The sequence below is a fragment of the Dama dama genome, chromosome 22 (genome assembly GCF_033118175.1).
Source record: "Dama dama isolate Ldn47 chromosome 22, ASM3311817v1, whole genome shotgun sequence".
NCBI lineage: Eukaryota > Metazoa > Chordata > Mammalia > Artiodactyla > Cervidae > Dama > Dama dama.
In genome coordinates, this window is record NC_083702.1 from 17,488,354 (window position 1) to 17,509,400 (window position 21,047).

Genomic DNA, 21,047 nt, shown 5'->3' on the forward strand with positions numbered 1-21,047 from the left:
TCACGTTCTGACTATAGTTTTTGGTTGAGAAGTTCATTTTGCTAGGAAGAGGAGTGTGAATGTGGACCAAGTTTAGATCCTTTTTCTAAGTTAGAGTGACCTGGAGCATTTGTGATCCCAGGCAAAGTCATGACCTCATTAGCTTTTGAAGAGTGTGAGAAAACAGGGCAGTGAACTCATCATATATTTCCTTTGAGGAAAAAGGTGTTTGAGGATCAATCATCTAAAAGCATCTGACTTGGAACTTGCTAAATTACCAACAAAGCAAAAAAGTTACTTTATTCAGAATATTTCATTTTGAGCAATATTCATGTAACACAATTACAGGTCAACATTACTCTATTGAAATACAGGCAATTAGAATATCTGAGGCTTCATCTCATATTTAATACAACATCACCAGAAAGTCACCGAGGATGTTCCTGGGACACTGATTTCAACATCATCGTACCCAGGGTCCCCTTTCTCCCCCTGGAGCAGCCAGGGTCTCTCTTCTCCTTCCCCAGGATTAGCTTCTTCTCTAGAGACGTTTAGAGAAGAGCCTGAAAGAGGAAAGAGAAGTATGATTAGAACTGAGACAAGGGGACCAGGCAGTGTTGTGGAAGCAAGTTAAACATGTGGTGATGACAAAGCATCCCTGGGACCCAGGTGTGGGCGGGAGACTCAGCTTATTTCACATCAGTTACAGTGAGGCTGGATCCCATCTGTCCTCTCAGATCCAGTCCATGTGGTCTCTGGGGCCTCAGCTCATGTGGAAACCCTGCATCACAGGAGACCCGTGCTCACACAGGGGCTCTGAGAAGACCTGCCTCCAGGCCACACAATCAGTAGGAGATGCCCAGGAACAGTAAGAGCATAACAATGAATTTAAATGTTCTCCTCTCATAACAGACAAACGTGAAATTACAATGAGAGAGAGAGTGGAGACGGGAAAATCTGAGTTCCTTACACACAAACCAGCTCTGCTCTTCATTGACTTGATTCCTGTTCCCAAATGTCCACAAATACTATCACAGGTGCATCCACAGAGGCTCCTCCCCAGGGACCACATAGGCCCTCAGATGGAGAAAAGTTCTTTTCCAGAGAATGAGTGTCTTCTCTCGGCTACTGAAATGTCTGGAGCAAATTAGACTTTAGCTGACTTCAAACTCTGTGTCCATGACCCACCTAATTGGCTTAATGTTAAGGCCACCGTGTATCATTGATGCTTTTGAACTGTGGTGTTGGAGAAGACTCTTGAGAGTCTCTTGGACTGAAAGGAAATCCAACCAGTCCATCCTGAAGGAAATCAGTCCTGAATATTCATTGGAAGGACTAATGCTGAGCTAAAATTCTAATACTTTGGCCACCTGAAGCGAAGAGCTGACTCGTTGGGAAAGACCCTGATGCTGGGAAAGACTGAAGGCAGGAGGAGAAGGGGATGACAGAGGATGGATGGCATCACCAACTCAGTGGGCATGAGTTTGAGTAAACTCCAGGAGTTGGTGATGGACGGGGAGGCCTGCCATGCTGCATCCATGGGGTCGCAAAGAGTCGGACTTGACTGAGCGACTGAACTGACTGACAGGCCATGTATCATAGATTTGTACATGTTAATGCTGACATATAAACAGAGCTCATCTTAAATTATCAGAATGACTCACAAATTCAATACTGCAGTACATTTTTTAAAATCTCTAGCTACCTTTCATGTATAAGACAGCACAGAAAAAAAAAAAAGACAGCACAGAGGTGTTATCAAATATTTGTTCTATTTTTGGATTTCATAAATATGCTCAAGTAATCTATAAGTTTTCTTTTTCTTTTGGCCACTGAACAAAACTTGTGGGATCTTAGTTTCTTGACCAGGGATTGAACTCAGTTCCTAGTAGTGAAAGCACAGAGTCCTAACCACTGGATTGTCAGGAAATGCCCTAATCTGTAAATTCTAATGCAAGCATATTACATATAAAGTGAAAATTTATGTTGCAGTATAGATACATAAATGTCAAAAGTAGAGTGATTCTTCACTGCCGAGGAGTATGACAGCATTAAAGACAGCATATGGTTGAGAAGTGAAGTGATACTCAGATGTGTCCAACTCTTTGTGACCCTATGGACTACAGCCCACCAGGCTTCTCTGTCCATGGGATTATCCAGGCAAGAATACTAGAGTGGGTTGCTATTTCCTTGTCCAGGAGATCTTCTCATCCAGGGATCAAACCCAGGTCTCCTGCACCGCAGGCAGATTCTTTACCATCTGAGCCATCAAATGAATGCGATTAAACAAATTTGAAACTCTAGAGAGGCTGGGCATTGAGGAGCTCAAATTCGCCCTTTCCAGGACAGAAAGAAGATTGCAAAAGGTCAGCTAACACCACTCACGTGTCTGAGAGGACCTCATCCCATCTTCCTTCTCTGGGAGCACTTCCTCTTCGCTACCCTGAGAGGCAGGAGGAACCCCAGGCACTGGTACCTCTTCAGCATCATCATAATCCTCACCAGGGGCATCAGTCCTCTGATCTGGGGCTTCCAAGGGCAGAGCAGGGGTCAGATAAAACCACAGTATAAGTGGGATGATCTGGGAAATATCTAAGATCCCTTCTGACCAAGAGTTTCTGAGCGGCTAAACAGAGGCACCTTGTTTCAAAAGATTTTTTCTCTAAGACCATGTTTCAATTTGAAGTGTCCATAATCCAAAGCATGAGTTTACACATCTTTCTCAAATGAACTCTTATACCATCGCGCATTACTAAAGTATTTTGACAAATTGTGCTTTCCAGATGTTATTTTTAAAAACATTGTGTGCCTGTTGTGATTCTGGACACAGAGAGCCCAGCCCCAATGTGAGACATCACAGAATAGCCAGAGAAGGGAAAGGATGGACCCCATCTGGAGACCAGGGATGCCTCTGGTCTATCAAAGGAAGATTGTTCCCTTTCATCTTGTCTCTATGAGGAAAACTCTCCTCCCCAAAGCCCAACTGAGGCGGGTCCACCTCTATTACCTGGAGCGGACCTGAAGTCATTTTCCTCACCATCTGACAGGAAGCCTAAAGTGGAGAAAAACATCACACGACACACAGAATGACCCTCCCCACCCCCAAGGGGCCTGTGTTAAGGCTGAGAAGGGACAGACCTGACTCCTGCAGTGTAGGCTGGGCGCTCTCAGGGCTCTGAGAGGCCGTCCTACCACTTTGGAGGAGCCACCTCTGTGAGCCTGGGGCATGCATGGGGTCTAAAGATGCTGAGAAGACCCGCACAGTCAGTGGGTGGTAACAACCAGAGGTCCCAGGAGGGCAGACAGAGACACTTACCTGGGCTGCCCAGAAGACCCTCCTTCTGAGTCACAAGATAATCGAGATCCTCATATACGGCTTCAGCAAGAGCATCTTCATAGCTGGATAAGGCTGAGAGATCCCCCTGCAAGTCAGAGGAGCCGCCCCAGACACCCCGGTCCAGCCGGCCCACCTTTATCTCCCCAGTGCTCACACAGGGGCTGCCAGGGCCTCGGCTTAAACTCCCACCCCATGCACTGTGTCGGCACCTTCTTCCCTCATCTAGCCCTGAATACAGCTCAGCCCCAACTCTGTCTGGTCTCATAGGAGAGGCCACGAATTATGAGAGTTCACACCCCAGTCCTAAGAACCTCTGTACACTCAGCCCTTAGAGCTCAGCACAGAGCACATGGAGTCTGCAACACAGAACAGAGACCTGGCCCAGGCTCCCCTCCTCACACCTGCCCCATCTCCTGCCTGCACACACGCTCCCTGGTCCCCAGTTCCCCCTGCAGCCCACCTCTGCGCTCTGCTCTCCATCTGAGCACCTGAGTCACCAGGATGACGAGGACCAGGAAGAGAAGGGCCCCCAGGATGAGGCAGAGGACCCCAGGCAGGGAGAAGATGCCAGGGAGAGGAGTTGAGGTTGTTCTGGTCCCTAAGGAGAACAAGGCAAGTGGGTGTGAAGAAGGTCACACAGAGGCACAGAGAAACCCCCTGTGTCAGCATTTCTAGGGAGCTCCGGACAATGGCATCCCAGTCTCAGACCCAAGTGCACTGACAGTGACTGCAGTTCTCTGGGTCTCGTCCTAAGACGAGTCAACTCCATTCAAGCCAAGGCAGAGCCGTGGATTGTCAGGGAGCTGCCCTGCGGAGACAGCCTCTGAGGACCCGGCTCATCCCCTCTCCTTGGGCTTCAGGAGACAGAGCGTCAAACATTCCTGGGACCCGCACCTCACTGATGAGGAGAAACACTCAGGGGCAGGTGGGAGAACCTTAGAATCTGCACCACGGGAACCAGACTCACTTGGACGCCAGGCATGAGAACCTTCTGACCCCGGGAACCAAGGCAGGGGATTTCCCCAGCATAACGCCCTGGTTTTCCCCCACCAGCCAGGGCTCCTCAGGCTCTTTATTCTCCTGAATTATCAGAGAGCCCACAGAACAGGCCCCCAGTATTTGAGTATTCTCTCCTGCCTGTGAATGGACCACAGTACCTGCTATATTTGGGGGCAATGTTGTCCTTGCACCTAGAGAGAAAAATAGCAGACTGGAGCAGGGTGATTGGCCAGAAAGCAGGGCAGCCCATTTTCCCCTTCTAAACCTGTCTCCCTCCCTCCCTCAGTCTCAAAAACACCAGTGTCCAATCCTCCCAGCTCCCCAGTCCTAGATCAGAGTCCCAGCCCTGGGACGCTGTCTGAACATAAACTCCCGACCATGCCAGGCCCAGCCCACTGCCCCTGTGCTGCCCCAGCTCACCCAGGATGGACCCCGAGCCCCCCACTCACCAGAGCACCTCACACCAGCATCCTCCTCGTGCTTGCAGTCGCTCTGCCCCCAGGGATCCGCAGCACAGTCCCACAGGGAGGACTCCCGGCCCCCGCACCGCACCTCGTCCAGCCAGATGCTCCCATTTCCAGGGCCAAACGCCGCGGCCCGCACGGCTTCCAGGGCCGGGCCACAGCCCAGCTGCTGACACACCACCTCGGCCTCTGCCAGGCTCCAGGAGTCATCGCACACGGTGCCCCAGGAGCCGCCGTGCCAGACCTCCACCCGCCCTGAGCACTCGCTGTCTCCTCCCCTGAGCCGGAGCTTGTCTCTGTCTGAAAAGGCAGCAGCCCCTCCTGTGACTCCCCTGGTGGGAGGAAGGAGCCCCTGGGAGCCCTGGGGAGGGGGCGGGGCTGACGTACCTGTGCAGGGGGCAGCAGTTGGACAGCTCTTGGGTGTTTTTCCTGCAGAAGCAACAATGGGAAGCTCTGGTTCACGGACAGCTGGGGGTGGTCTTGTCCCCAAACATGAGTATCTAAGGTTTTTTGTCACAGCCAAATGACAAGAGACCACAGAAGCTACATCATCTGCTTGGCTGAGAGGTTCACTGTATCTTATCAGCAGCTGAACTTATTTTATCTAATTAGTTGCTTGCCATAACAAAAGCAAACAGACACAGAGACAAATACAAATATACACCTACATTTTGTAGACTCAACCAAAACCCATCCATTAGATCTGAAAATATGAAATCATACTAACGGCATCCTACATGGTTGGGAGTGACACAGAAACAGACAGTAAGTCACCTGCACAAGAGACATAGGCTTCCTCCTTGGGAGAGCAGGAGTTGTAATTCCAAGGGTCAGAAGGACACTGCCAGAGAGAGGTGTCAGTTTTCCGACACTTGATTCCATCTACCCAGCGGGGTCTAGAGCCTTCCCTGAGAGCAACAGAAGAGTTGAGACTTCCGCTGTTCCCACAGCCAAGCTGTCTGCAGATCATGGACACGGTGATGTCTTCCATGGGGCTGTGGCAGACACTGCCCCAGGTCCCGTTGTAGAAAACTTCCAGCCACCCAGCACACTGCTGGTCCTCGCTCACCATCCTGAGGGCCAGGAACTCTAAGATTGAAACGGAGGGGATGGAACACAGTGAGCACTGCACTCAGTGCTCTGGGTTTTCCTCTCCCCCAGAGATAGTGACCACACATCCCTGACCCAGCAGAGGAGATGCCCACTGGGTGACAAGACTGACTTTTGCCTCCCTTTCACCTGACTTTGTCCATTAACGTCTGTACACCTATTTTTACCACAACAATTTAGATATGAACAGAGAGCAAGTTCAACTTGGGCACCTGCAGTGATAGGAAATGATTCCTGCTTCCTGACAAAATTTCTAAAAGAACAGAATGTGATGTGGACACTGAGGTGGTCGATGGAATAACAGACCCCCCAAAGATGTCTGTAGCCTAATCCTGGAACCTGTAACATGTTACCTTACCTTTGAAAAGAGACTTTACAGATGTGATTAATGAGGACCTTGGGATGGAGAGATAAAGCTCAAATATTGAGGAGTAACTATGTGAGCCCTGTCTAACACAACTTTAAACCCACTACACTGAGAAATACATCATCTTTTCCAGCTCCAGTCAGAGGGAAATGTGAGTGAGGGAGAATGGTTGGAAGAGGCACTGTTGTTGAAGAAGAGGGCTCTGAGCCAAGAAATGAGCCCACACAGAAACCACAAAAGGCTGGGAAAGGAGTTCTCCCAGAGACTCCAGGCAGAATGTAGCCCTGTGGACACTGGGATGTTGGCCCATGGAGACTCTCTTCAGACTCCTAGCAAACAGAACTGTAAAGGAAAAATCTGAGTTTTCTCTATGTCAGGCTCCTCTATCCATTTGATTCTCAGGCAAGAATATTGGAATGGGTTGTCATGCCCTCCTCCAGGGGATCTCCTAACCCAGGGACTGAACCTGCATTTTTTACATGTCCTGCATTGGCAGGTAGGTTATTTACCACTAGCGCAACTGGGGGAGCCCAGGATTTCAAGATGTTACTACCACAGGTAACTGCAGAAAGAGCCGTGCTTTCAAGTGTTAACTACCAGAAACAGCTCTGCCAGGAAACACTGGGGAGAAGAAAGGACCAGAATCTCAGCTGCTGCAGGAGGAAGTGAAAGCACCTCGTCTTCAGGTCTACTGGAAAGACAGGCTCCGTGGGAGGAAGCCTCCTACTCTGGTCCTTTCAGCATCTCTCCATCGGGGCTCAGACCCCGTCCTCCAGGGCCCCACCCCTCCCCGAGGCTGTGGACAGTGTGGAGTGCTGACCTGAGCAGATGACCCCCGCGTCCTCCTTATGTCTGCAGTCGTGACTCCCCCAGCCTCGGGAAGGGCACCTCCACACGTGAGACTCCTTTCCTGTGCACTTCAGGTCGTCCAGCCAGATGGGCCCTGATCCCGCCCGGAAGTGAGCAGACCCCGTGGCATTGAGGGCGTCTCCACAGCCCAGCTGCCTGCACACCACGCGGGCATCGTCCAGGTCCCAGCCGTCATCACAGATGGTGCCCCAGGAGCCCTGGTCAAGGATCTCCACTCTCCCGGCGCAGGGACCGCCCCCGTCCACCAGGCGGAGCTGTCTGCTGTCTGAGGAGAGAGAAATGGGACAGTGGGGTGGTGACCGGGTTGTAAAGGGTCTTCTGTCCTGTGGGACCCTCACCTGAGCAGTAGAGGGCGCTCTCCTCTGAGGCTGCAGAGTCTGCTGGTTCAGACATGGAGTCGTTGCACTTCGGCAGCACCTGGGTCTGGTTTCCTGCAGAAACAACAATGATCAGGGTGTTGGTGATTGAAAAACTGGACACTGAATTAAACTAAATAATGACAAGCAGTGGGGTCTGAGAAGAAAAATGTAACACAGCAGTTTTTGCAGTTGTTTAGTTGCTCAGTTGGAGAAGGAAATGGCAACCCACTGCAGTGTTCTTGCCTGGAGAATCCCAGGAACAGGGGAGCCTGGTGGGCTGCCGTCTATGGGGTCGCACAGAGTCAGACACGACTGACGCGACTTAGCAGCAGCAGCAGCAGTTGCTCAGTAGTTTCCAACTCTTTTTGACCTTAAGGACTGTAGTACATGAGCCCCCTTGTCCATGGAATTTTCGAGGCAAGAATACTGGAATGGATTGACATTTCCTCCTCCAGGGGATCTTCCCCAACCGGGAATCGAAATGTCTGTCTCCTGTATTTCCTGCATTGGCCAGCGGATTCTTTACCACTGAGCCTTTAGGGAAGACCAGGTTAACATAGACATAAAATTTTCATAACTGTAGTGTTCTCCTTCGCTATGGAGAGTTCTGCTTCTGACAGTGCCACAATTTTTGTCTCAAGCACTAAGAATGAACTAAATAAGTTCTGTCCCTAAATCTATCCCTAAATAGAAGAAGCAAAATAAAACTCTTTCTAAAATATTTCTACAATTTGTCATCTACAATGTCTGTATTTTTAAAAATATTTATTGAAAATACATCTCATGAGAAACCAAGAGGAAATGTAGACATTAGAAACAATTCCCCAGGATACTCAGCTACTAGAGTTACTTGACAGAGAACTTAAAGAGCCTTGATTAAGGTGCCCATGGAATTAACTGACAAAATGTGCACCCTGATGGAAAAAAAAATAATGATAACAACAACAAATAAAAATTCTAGAGCTGAAAAACTTACTAGTTGAAATTAAGAACTAAAGAATGAGCATATCAGCACATTAGCTCAGCATAAGGGAGAATCAATAAAGTGGAAGGTCATAGGACAAATGCACCTCTATTTAGAAGTGCAGGCCACATAGCAAGTGTTCCGATTACACTGCTGTATAACAAATTATAAAAACAGCCTCTGAAGCTATATATGTATCTACACACTCTTCACTTTCTTAAGTCTTCCTGGCTCAGTAATTTGAGAAAGATTCAACTTGGCAGTTGTGTCTTGGGATCTTTCATGTAGTTGCACTTAGATGTCATCTGGGGTTGAAGTCAGCTGAGGACTTGACTGAACTTTGGTTAACAAGGAAATTTCTTGAATTATTTTAGGGATAAAAGGACATGATGACTGCAACCTAATTCAGAGAGACTCTACATGTTTATGGAGAAATGAGGCAGGAGGGGGACAGAAAGAGAGAGAAAGAGAGGAAGATTAAAGCAAAACTCTAATATTGGGAGATTCAGGTAAAAGTCATATGGGGACTTTTACATTATTTTTGCAACTTTCAGGTCTCAAATTAGGTCAAAATAAAAAAATAAATAAAAGGTGAAAATAAGTCAGAAAGAATTAACCTAGGACACTTTCACTAAAAGAAATACAAATAATTTCAAAAAAGTGAAACACCTAGGAGAAAACCTAGTAAAAGATGGGCAAAACCTCTGATAGACCTAACTGAATGGAGGGATATGTCATGTCAATGAATTGGGAGACTCAAAACTGTCAAAGTCAATCATCCTCAAATTTCTGGTAGATTAAATATAATCTCAATCAAAATACATTTATGAAGTTTCTTTTGGTGAAAAATAAACTAATTCCAAAAATTTTTTTAAATGTAAAAGGCCAAGGATGACCAACACAGTTGGCAAGAAAGGCAACATAGGTAGTTAATATAAAGTAACTCTTGCAAATTAAAATTACCCAAGCTTACTATAAAATTACAATAATTAAGAAAATACAGTATTGGTGGAAGGACAGACAAATGATACAATGGAATAGAACAGAGAGTCTAAAAAAGGCTTAGATACATATGCCCTTCTCCTTATGGCAAAGGTGGCACACAGTGGAGACAAAAATCTTTTCAGAAAAAGATTCTGAGTCAATTAGATGTCAATATGAAACTTGACCCTTATCTTATATAGATATCAATCTCAGAAGGAATATGCAATTATATGCAAGAGAAAAATAAACTTCTATAAGATACTGTTGAAGAATGTTTTTATGGTCTTGGAGTAAGCAAAGTTCTTTTCAAAAGGATATGAGAAATACTAAATATACAAGGAAAAACTAGTAAGTTATATTTCCTTAAGATTAAGATCTTTGCTCATCTAAGGACATGGTACCATTAAGAAAATGAAAATAAAAGACCAAGGATTAAATAAATAGCATAGATTTTCACCCAAAGTCATTGTCATGGTAAGTTGTAGCATCACATTTGTAATAGTCAAGGACAGAAAATAATTCAAAGCTCTACCATCAGTCAAATGGCTCAGTATATTTTCATGTGGACCATTCAAAGAACTACTCTACAGTAATAAAAATGAATAGTCAGCTGCTACAATCAACACCATGAGTGAATCCCAAACATAATGTTGAGTCAAAGAAGTCAGACACACAAGAAACATACTGCATGATTTTATATAAAGTTCAAAAATCAATAAAATATCCTATGGTTTTTGTTATTGTTGTTGTTCAATTGCCCAGTCATGTGCAACCTTTGTGACCCCATGGACTGCAGCATGCCAGGCCTCCCTGTCCCTCACCATCTCCCGGAGTTTGCCCCAGTTCATGTTCATTGCATCAGTAATGCCATCCAGCCATCTCATCCTCTGACACCCTCTTCTCCTTCTGCCCTCAATCTTTCCCATCATCAGAGACTTTCCCAAAGAGTCATCTGTTCACAACAGATGACCAAAATACTGGAATTTCAGCTTCAGCATCAGTACTTCCAGTGAATATTTGATGGTAGTAGAAGTTAAAACTGTTTTCACTGGAGAGGACACAGGACATAGTTACTAGGAGGCAACAGTGACTCTGTAGTGCTGGGAAAGTCTCTGGGCTTATCTGGGTTGGGGACCATGACTGAGGTCTACACTTACTGCTGGTACTTTGTTTTCTACGGGTATTTGTAAATAATAATACTGCTTAAAAATATATTATTCCCCTTCACACTTCTTGCCCTGACGAGAAAAATGAATGAACAATGAGAGGAAGCAGATTTCGCCATGAAATATCTGATTTTTGAAGCCATGTTTCCCTCTCTCTCTGCTCTTGGGGACATTTCACTCCAGGAGCATCCTGAGTACCAGTAGCCCTTCCCCCCTCTCTTACCTGAGCAGATCACATAGGCTGTGTTGCCATGGGAACAGTCAAGACCACCCAGGGCAGCCACAGGACAACTCCACAGGAAGGACTCTACCCCTGAGCAGTGAAATCGGACTGTTGAGATCTGATCACCTCCTTCTACAAAATGTGGTCCTCTAGGGGTGGAGATGGCGACTCCACAGCCGAGCTGACGACAGACAACATTGGCGTTGGCCAGACTCCAGTGGGAGGCACAGAGCGCTCTCCATCGTCCAGAAATGTTCATCTCCACCTGCCCCTCACACCGAGAGGAGCCATTTGTCATGAGCCGGACTTCTGCATACACTGGTAGAGAACACTGGATTTCAGCAAAATCTCATTTTTAAAAAACCCAAACAGAGTGTGCGGGAGGTTAGTCCTGCGCTACATCTCACCTGAACAGACAACCTGAGCAGCTCCACTGTGGTGACACGTGCCCCCTGGACAGGGCACTCTGGGGCAGACCCGGAGCTCAGGCTCCTCCCCCTCACACCTGAACTCTTCAGCCCAGACCCGGCCCTCTGACTCTCTGAAGGGCACGTGTCCCAGCACAGACACAGCCTTCCCGCACCCCAGCTCTGCACAGATGACCTGGGCAGTGGGGAGTGTGAAGTTCCCATCAGACACTGGGGTCCAGTCTTCTCCAGAATGCACTTCTACTCGCCCTGAGCAGGGTCCTTCTCCTCCAGCCAGACGCACAAATCCTAAGGGAAACAATCAACAGCAGCAACAAACCCTGTGAGTGTTCATAGTCCTCGCTTGGCATTGGAAACAGCACATCATAGGCAAGGATGTGAAAGCGTTTCATTTCTAGGAGTGGGGCATGGAGAGAGAAGCTGACAGTTAGTGTCAGAATTGTATCAATAATTTCATGACCAGGTTTATGAAAAGAAACCCAGAAAAATTTGCAGTCAGTAAGAATGTATATTTTGAGGTTGATTAGGATGAGAGTCCCTTGGACTGCAAGGAGATCCAACCAGTCCATCCTAAAGGAGATCAGTCCTGGGTGTTCATTGCAAGGACTGATGCTGAAGCTGAAACTCCAATACTTTGTCCACCTCATGTGAAGAGTTGACTCATTGGAAAAGACCTTGATGCTGGGAGGGACTGGGGGCAGGAGGAGAAGGGGACGACAGAGGATGAGATGGCAGGATGTTATCACCTACTCAATGGACATGAGTTTGAGTAAACTCCGGGAGCTGGTGATGGACAGTGAGGCATGGTGTGCTGTGATTTATGGGGTCGCAAAGAGTCGGACACAACTGAGCGACTGAACTGAACTGAAGGATGAGGATTCCTCATCTAGGGGCCTGGAAACGACAAGGCCCAAGGAAACTGCATCACAGTGGGCATAAGACTTGAGCACAGAGCTGAACTAACCTGGAGTGAAGTAGGTTTATGGGATTCAATAGTTTAGAGGACTAAGAGCCAGACAAGATTAGAAGCCCATCTGAGATTTCTGGAGCTAGAATTCTGGCCAGTTTTCCCTCAGGAGTCAATAATCAAGTCACTGAGGAAAGGGAACCTCATAGCAGGAGATCTATTAATTCAGGCTAGACTGTAGACAGACTTACAGCTCACAGGAGGAAAACTAGATATCATACCAAGTCTACAAGCCTATTATGATTTGATGTATATTGTAACAAGCCTATTATAATTTCACACATATTGGCATTGGAAACAGCACAATTATTTCTCATAATTCTTGATGGTGAAAAATTCCCAGAATTTCTTAGGTGACTTGATTGTGAAAAGAAGTTGTCCATAGATGAGTTTGAATATTAAGAAAGTTCAGAGAGTCATAGGAGAGGGAGGGGCTGGTCCTAGCCATCTTTCTTGAAAGCCTAGGATTTATCAAGGGAGAGAATGAGTTTTCAGTGGGACTATGCAAATCAGCTGAGTTTGATTACTTTCTACTAGACATGGGAATCTAAGACATGGCAATCTTAGCAAATACTAAGAAATGATGATAATTTAATGTATTTTAATCCTATGTATATGCTAACTGCATATTCCTTTCCTATTTGGATTCTTGAGAAATAGCTAGCATGCAGTAAAAAAAGGAGAAGGAGAGAAAGAGAGCAGAGAGCAAACAAGCCACTTATAATTTAGAGATTTCCAAATGCAAAACCTCAATACAGATGAAAGATAGACTTGAGGAAAACATTTGTCCAAGTTTTTGACACATTTTATCCACTGTGCTCCTCCCATCTGGTCACCTAACCCTGCTACCCTTTCCCATTTTACCCAATGCAGACAAGAGAACAATCTTAAAGGCTACAAATGAATGGAAAGGAGACTCTGAAAGGGAAGAACATCTGTAGGAGTGGAGTGTGGGTGGGATGTGTGGTAGATTAAACCGGGAATGGATGGAGTATAAAACTGAAAGACATCAAACTGGTCTGGTGGGGAGTTAGGTTAAGGCTACTCTTTCTAATTAAATAATTTTTACTCAACACCTTGTTAGTTTCTGTATTAATCCCTCCAGATTATGAATTTTTAGAAAGAACAAATATTGCTTACATGTGATTGTAGATAGCCTGACACATGTTAGACACTCAAATATATTTAGCACAAAGTCTTACACACATCAGGATAGTCTCCTGAGACAAATTATTGTTATTTCGTTTTTACTTTATATTTGCTTTCAAATGGAAAAATAAGTGTGTGAACATTACAAGAAAATTTATGAACTAGAAGGCTGATGTGAGAGGGTGTTATTAAAAATAATAAAACCAACCATGTTCTTGTATAAAAATAGAATGGGGCAGAATATAAATATCTAACAGACACAAAGACATACACACACAGAAATTTAGTATTTGAAGAAGGTAATATTTTATATCATTAGAGAAGACATACTGTTCAATAAATAGTGATGAAACACTTTTTGGCCTCCATTTTCCAGGTTCAGTCCATTTGCAAAAGAGACATCAACCTGAATCATAGGAGGGACCTCAGGGGCCAGGTTGTCAGGAAAGGATTCTCTCTGCACCTATGCCTGAGCCTGGGAGAGCCCTGATTTTCTGTATCTCAGCTTCTGCTTAGGGTCCTTTGTCCCAAAGGCTATCTCACTGTTATAGCTTTGGGGCTGGATTTTATCCACAGAACCACGAGAGCGTGAGAGTTTTCATCATTGTTCATGTAGATCACATAGTTATTTTTCTTCCTCTGATCAAGGTGGCCCCCTCTCTTCTCCCTGTAGCTGTGATGCATCTGCCTCCAGACCAACTCTCATTCCTCTGACTTTCATCCTTACCTGACCCCGGACCCTCTGGCTCTTCACCCATCACTCTGGACTCCTACTGGTTTGACTGGAACAGGGCACTGTGTGGCCTGAGGTATAGGAAATATCTCTGTAGGATGAGGTATGTGGCCTCTCAGAGATCCACAAAAATCGAGTATCTTCTTGGAAAACCAGACCTGCCCTCAACCCTTGGGCTGCCCATTCCCCTCTGAAAGTCAGAGGGGATCAGTGTGAACTTTCCATCAAGGTGCAGCAAAGGCCAAGGAGAGCGGGTCCCTAGAGGCCCAGAAATAGAACCTCTGATTGGGAAATTAAATGGAGAGAGAGGAGAGGCTACAAAGGAGTCATATCTGAATCCTCTGCAGAGGTCTGATATTTAAGTAGGAGGATGTTATTTTGAAGGCAATATTGAGAATCTATTTTCATGTGGTTTATTTCAAATACAAGCACCTTTTTAGAGTCTGTTATATTCAGGAATTTTGGGAATGTACATCAGGATGTTGGGAATGTACATCACAATCAAACAATGCTCTTATCTTTTAAGAAGTGCAGGAGAAAAACAGGTAGACAGTTTTAAGTCCTCCAAAATATTTATGAGAGACTTGGATAATCAAAGAAAGGGAAATTGCCCTTTCAGAGGGCCATTTAGTTATATGAATCAACTGCAACAAAGGAAAAATGAAACTGTGGTCAGATTTATCCTTGTCTGGTCTCTTGGTATACAGACATCCTGTGTCCTTAGGCACATGTAGCATCCTCCACACCACACCTGGACCCTCAGTGCTGCTCAGAGAACCCCATAGGTGCCTTTGTCATCTCCCATTGCCCTTCCATCCCTCCTAGCTATGATAACTCTCTTCCAGCTTCTTCAAAAATTATATATGGCCCCTTACTTCTATTCCTAGCAAATAAACCCCCAAGTGCAATTCTTTTATATCACTGAAATCATCAGGTGTAAACTATATAATCTCTTACTATAAAACACAGAATCAATATTTCATTGCCTCCACCTTTGATGTGTCAGTGCATGGCTAAGTGTTCTTTTAAAGTTTTGGCTTATGCAGATGTTTTAAAAGAAAACATGGACAAAGAATCTTTTCTAATAACAATGGAAGGAGAAGCTATGACTCAGAGCATTTCATCCACAGTTCTCTGGTCCTACCAGCAAAATGGCTATGAATATTTACATTTAAATTTGCAATGAGACTTGAAATTTGGCATAAATCCATAAATTGCTTTCTGATTTGTTTAATGATATCCCCTGTGCCTCCACTCCTACTGACCTAGTGCAAAATAGCGTGTCGTAGGGTAACTACCGAAACAACTCCACCCAGAGAGGTGCACCCTCACTCTTATCCCTCCCTCCTATGGGTTCACTGTGCAAAGGGGTGTGTGCTGGTGATTTGCAAGTATTTCACTCTTCAAAAATTATACAAAAAATTATGAAGATCAGTTATAATTGGAAATAATAGATTAAACTCTGTCAGCTAAGACCACTGGAGAAGAAATATCAGAGACTGACAAGAGGAAAGTAGTTGAAGCCCATCACTCAGAGATAAATGTGCCCTCAGAGAGGATGGGTAGATGTCTTAGACCTCTCTAACTCGGTCATCTTCTATCGCCAGGTGATCAGACACCAACTTCCTTGGAACTTTCTACTTTCTCAGCCCATGCACAATGCACTGACCGTACCTGAGCAGACGACCCCAGCATCCTCTGCATGCTCACAGTCGTGCCGCCCCCAGCCCCGGGAAGGGCACCTCCACACGTGGGACTCCTTTCCTCCGCAGTTCAGATCATCCAGCCAGATGGGCCCTGATCCCTGACCTAACTGAGCAAATTTCAAGGCATCGAGGGCTCCTCCACAGCCCAGCTGCCTGCACACCACGCGAGCATCGTCCAGGTCCCAGCCGTCATCACAGATGGTGCCCCAGGAGCCCTGGTCAAGGATCTCCACTCTCCCGGAGCAGGAACCGCCGCCGTCCACCAGGCGGAGCTGTTTGCTGCCTAAGGAGAGAGAAATGAGACAACGCGGGATTGACCAGGGCGTGGGGCCCTGGGATGGGGTGGTGGGCATAAGAATCTTCCGGTCCTGAGTCTCCTCTGAGGCTGCAGAGCCTGCTGGTTGAGACACGGAGTTTTTGCATTTGGGCAAGCTCCTGGGTCTGGTTTCTTATAGCAGCAATGAGAATAATAAGGTTGAAAATGGGCAAATATAGGAAATATTACTCTACTGAGTATTGTGAGACAGATGATGTCACCCAAGTCCTATCGGTATTAACCTTCTGATTTGTGGAGTTCTGCGTTGTTGTTTTTGAGTCACCAAGTCGTGTCCAACACTCTTGCAACTGTATGGACAATAGTCTGCCAGGCTTCTCTGTCCATGGGATTTCCCAGGCAAGAATACTGGAGTAAGTTGCCATTTCCTTCTCCAGGGGATCTTCCCAACCCATGGATCAACAAGGCATCTCCTGCACGGGCAGGTAGATTCTTTAACACTGAGCCACCAAGGAAGCAAGAAAAAGGTTTGTCTAGTCAAAGTTATGGTTTTTCCAGTAGTCATGTATGGATGAGAGAGTTGGACTATAAAGAAAGCTGAGCACCGAAGAATTGATGCTTTTGAACTGTGGTGTTGGAGAAGACTCTTGAGCGTCCCTTGGACTTGCAAGGAGATCCAGTCAATCCTAATGGAAATCAGTTCTGAATATTCATTGGAAAGACTGATGCTGAAGCTGAAACTCCAATACTTTGACCACCTGATGGGAAGAACTGACTCGTTGGAAAAGACCTTGATGCTGGGAAAGATTGAAAGCAGGAGGAGAAAGAGATGACAGAGGATGAGATGGTTGGATGGTATCACCGACTCAATGGACATGAGTTTGAGCAAGCTCCAGGAGTTGGTGATGGACAGGGAAGCCTGGCGTGCTGCAGTCCATGGGATCACAAAGAGTCAGACATGACTGAGTAACTGAACTGACTAATAAATAAGAAAAATTTAAACATTCTAGAGAAAAATAAAAATGGTAATGAAAGCTATCATAAAGTCTTCTAAAATAACTTTCAATATTTACTTCTTTATCACTCCCTGCATCTAATAACAAATATAAAAACAGACATACAGACAGCTACAAATGTGTACACACACACACACACACACACACACACACACACACACACCCCTACCTGAATTAAAGTTTCACCAGAGGAAGGACTTTGCATATCTTATTTACCCTGTGTTTCTATTAGGACAGTGCCTACATATTGTATGCACTCATTCAACAAGATTCAACAAGTATGTATATGGAGAACCTTTTCTAAATACCATGATAATTGCTAAATAAGTATTTATTGAATGAATGTGTAGATGAATAAAATTCAGTGAAATAGTCCTTTAGCTTCATGCTAATCAGTGAGATATTAATAGTAAAGCAAATATAAGTTAAAGGTAATGGTTTGTAATAATAAATAGTGCATATTAAATAGTAATTTACCACACAGCATTGCTACTAGGTAAGCATTGTTGGGTTTCCCCAGTGGCTCAGTGGTAAGGAATCTGCTAGAAATGCAGGTGATGCAGGTTTGACCCCTGGGTCAGGAAGATCCCCTGGAGAAGGAAATAGCAACCCACTCCAGTAGTCTTGCCTGGGAAATCCCATGGATAGAAGAGCCTGGCAGTCTACTCCATGGGGTGGAAAAGAGGTGAACACAACTTAGTGACTAAAAACAACATACTTCCAGCACTAAAGTTAATGTCATGAGGATGTAATGTACAGTATGAGGAGTACAGTTAATGTGGGCGTGTGTGGGTGCTCAGTCTTGTCCATCTGTGTGTGACCCATGGACTGTAGCTTGAGAGGCTTCTCTATCCATGGGATTTCCCAGGCAAGAATACTGGAGTGAGTTGCCATTTCCTTCTCCAGGAGATCTTCACAACCCAGGGAGGGAACCCACATCTCTTATGTCTCCTGCATTGGAAAGGGAATTCTTTACCATTAATGTCACCTGGGTTAATACTGTATCTTATATGAGAAAGTTGGTAACAAAGTACACCTTACAAGTTCTCATCACAAGAAAAAAGTAAGGGCTTCCCTAGTGGTCCAGTGGTTAAGAATCCACCTTGAATGCAGGGGACACTGGTTCTATCTCTGGCCCAGGAAGATCCCACGTACTGCAGGGCAACTAAGACTTTGGGCCTCAGTTACTAGGCCTGTGCTCTGGAGCCCTCGGACCAGAACTACTGAGCCTGTGTGCAGCCACTCCTGAAGCCCTCGCGCCCTGGAGCCAGTGCTCCACCACAAGAGAAGCCTGCAGAGCACAACGAGGGACCAGACCCTGCTCAACACAACTACAGAAAGACTGTGCCGAGCATGCAAGATGCAGCACAGCCAAAAATAAACATTGAAAAGCTGGTAGCTATACTATCCTTAGGATAGTCAACATTTTCCAATACATACAAATACATAAGCATTATGTTGTACATCTGCAAATAATACTAACACTAATACTGTTATGTGAACTATATATCAAATGCAAATTTTTAAAACATAATTTTGGAACATGTGGATTAAGTCAGTTCCATCTTAACTTCTGAGTTAAATTCACCCATTCCAGTTCATTTTATTTCACTGATTCCTAAAATGTTGATGTTCACTCTTGCCATCTCCTGTTTGACCATTTCCAATTTGCCTTGATTTGTGGACCTAACATTCCAGGTTCCCATGCAATATTGCTCTTTAGAGCATTGGACTTTACTTCCATCCCCCATCACATTCACAACTGGGTGTTGTTTTCCTTTGGCTCTGTCTTTTCATTCTTTCTGGAGTTATTTCTCCATGCTACTCCAGTAGCATATTGGGCACCTACCAACCTGGGGAGTTCATCTTTTGGTGTCATACCTTTTTGCCTTTTCATACTGTTCGTGGGGTTCTCAAGGAAAGAATACTGATGGGGTTTTCCATTCCCTTCTCCACTGGACCACATTTTGTCAGAACTCTCCACTGTGACCTGTCCATCTTGGGTGGCCCTACACAGCATAGCTCATAGTTTCATAGAGCTAAACAAGGCTCTGGTTCATGTGATCAGTTTGGTTAGTTTTCTTTGATTGTGGTTTTCATCCTGTCTGCCCTCTGATGGATAGGGATAAGAGGTTAGTGGAAGTTTCCTGATGGGAGAGACTGACGGAGGGGGAAACTGGGTCTTGTTCTGATGGGCAGGGCCATGTTCAGTAAATCTTTCATCCAATTTTCTGTTGCTGGGTGAGGCTGTGTTCCCTCCCTGTTGCTTGACCTGAGGCCAAACCATGGTGGAGGTAATGAAGATAATGGTGACCTCCTTCAAAAGGTCCCATGTACCCACTGCTGCACTCAGTGCCTCCGACCTTGAAGCAGGCCACCGCCGACCCACGTCTCTGCCCGAGACTCCTGGACCCTCATGGGCATGTCTGAGTCAGTCTCCTCTGGGGTCACTGCTCCTATCTCCTGGGTCCTGGTGCACACATGATTTGTTTGTGCCCTCCAAGAGTCTGTTTCCCCAGCCCTGGGTATTTTCCGGTGGTTCTATGGTGGGGTTAATGGCAACCTCCTCCAAGAGGGCTTATGCCATACCCAGGTCTGCTGCACCCAGAGCCCCTGCAGAAGGGCACTGCTGACCTGCACCTCCACAGGAGACACTCTGACACAGTTCTGGCTCAGTCTCACTAGGGAAAACTAGACAATTCAGGTATGGCCTAAATCAAATCCCATATGATTATACAGTAGAACTGACAAATAGATTCAACAGATTAGATCTGATAGAGTGCCTGATGAACTATGGATGAAGGTTTGTGACACTGTACAGGAGGCAATGATCAACATCATCCCCAAGAAAAAGAAATGCAAAAAGCAAAATGACTGTCTGAGGAGGGCTTACAAATAACTGTGAAAAGAAGAGAAGCAAAAAGAAAAGGAGAAAAGGAAAATTATACCTATTTGAAAGCAGAGTTCCAAAGAATAGCAAGGAGAGATAAGAAAGCCTACCTCAATGCAAAGAAATAGAGGAAAACAATAGAATGGGAAAGACTAGAGATCTCTTCAAGAAAATTAGAGACACTAAGGGAATGTTTCATGCAAAGATGAGTGCAATAAAAGACAGAAATGGTATGGACCTAACAGTCAGTCATTCAGTCACTCAGTTGTATCTGACTCTTTGCAACCACATGAACCACAGTACACCAGGCCTCCCTTTACATCACCAACTCCCAGATCCACCCAAACCCATGTCCATGGAGTCTGTGATGCCATCCAGCCATCCCATCCTCTGTTGTCCCCTTCTCCTCCTGCCCTCATTCTTTCAGCATCAGGGTCTTTTCAAATGAGTCAGCTCTTTGCATCAGGTGGCCAAAGCATTGGAGTTTCAGCTTCAGCATCAGTCCTTCCAATGAACACCAAGGACTGATCTCCTTTAGGATGGACTGGTTGGATCTTCTTGCAGTCCAAGGGACTCTCAAGAGTCTTCTCCAACATCACAGTTCAAAAGCATCAATTCTTTCGTGCTCAGTCTTCTTTATAGTCCTTCTCTCACATCCATACATGACCACTGGAAAAACCATAGCCTTGACTAGATGGACCTTTGTTGGCAAAGTAATGTCTCTGCTTTTCAATGTGCTGTCTAGGTTGGTCACAACTTTCCTTCCAAGGAGTAAGCGTCTTTTAATTTCATGGCTGAAATCACCATCTGCAGTGATTTTGGAGCCCAGAAAAATAAAGTCAGCCACTGTTTCCACTGTCTCTCCATCTGTTTGCCATGAAGTGTTGGGGCCAGATGCCATGATCTTTGTTTTCTGAATGTTGAGCTTTAAGCCAACGATTTCACTCTCCTCTTTCACTTTCCTCAAGAGGCTCTTTAGTTCTTGTTCACTTTCTGCCATTTGCTTATCTGAGGTTATTGTTATTTCCCCTGGCAATCTTGATTCCAGCTTGTGCTTCTTCC

General features: G+C 45.5%; 1 protein-coding gene across 1 annotated transcript in view; it reads right to left on the reverse strand.

The window, feature by feature from the left end:
- Positions 1-335: 335 nt before the first annotated feature.
- Positions 336-21,047, reverse strand: part of LOC133043711 (uncharacterized) — a 234,134-nt gene continuing 213,422 nt past the window's right edge. Inside the window, 14 exon segments of the mRNA XM_061124863.1 lie at positions 336-542; positions 2,365-2,508; positions 2,987-3,031; positions 3,296-3,388; positions 3,777-3,914; positions 4,474-4,506; positions 4,765-5,079; positions 5,167-5,208; positions 5,554-5,868; positions 7,077-7,391; positions 7,465-7,557; positions 10,823-11,140; positions 11,230-11,538; positions 15,774-16,088. Of these exon segments, the coding sequence (XP_060980846.1) occupies positions 397-542; positions 2,365-2,508; positions 2,987-3,031; positions 3,296-3,388; positions 3,777-3,914; positions 4,474-4,506; positions 4,765-5,079; positions 5,167-5,208; positions 5,554-5,868; positions 7,077-7,391; positions 7,465-7,557; positions 10,823-11,140; positions 11,230-11,538; positions 15,774-16,088 (2,621 nt within the window). The 3' untranslated portion in view covers positions 336-396.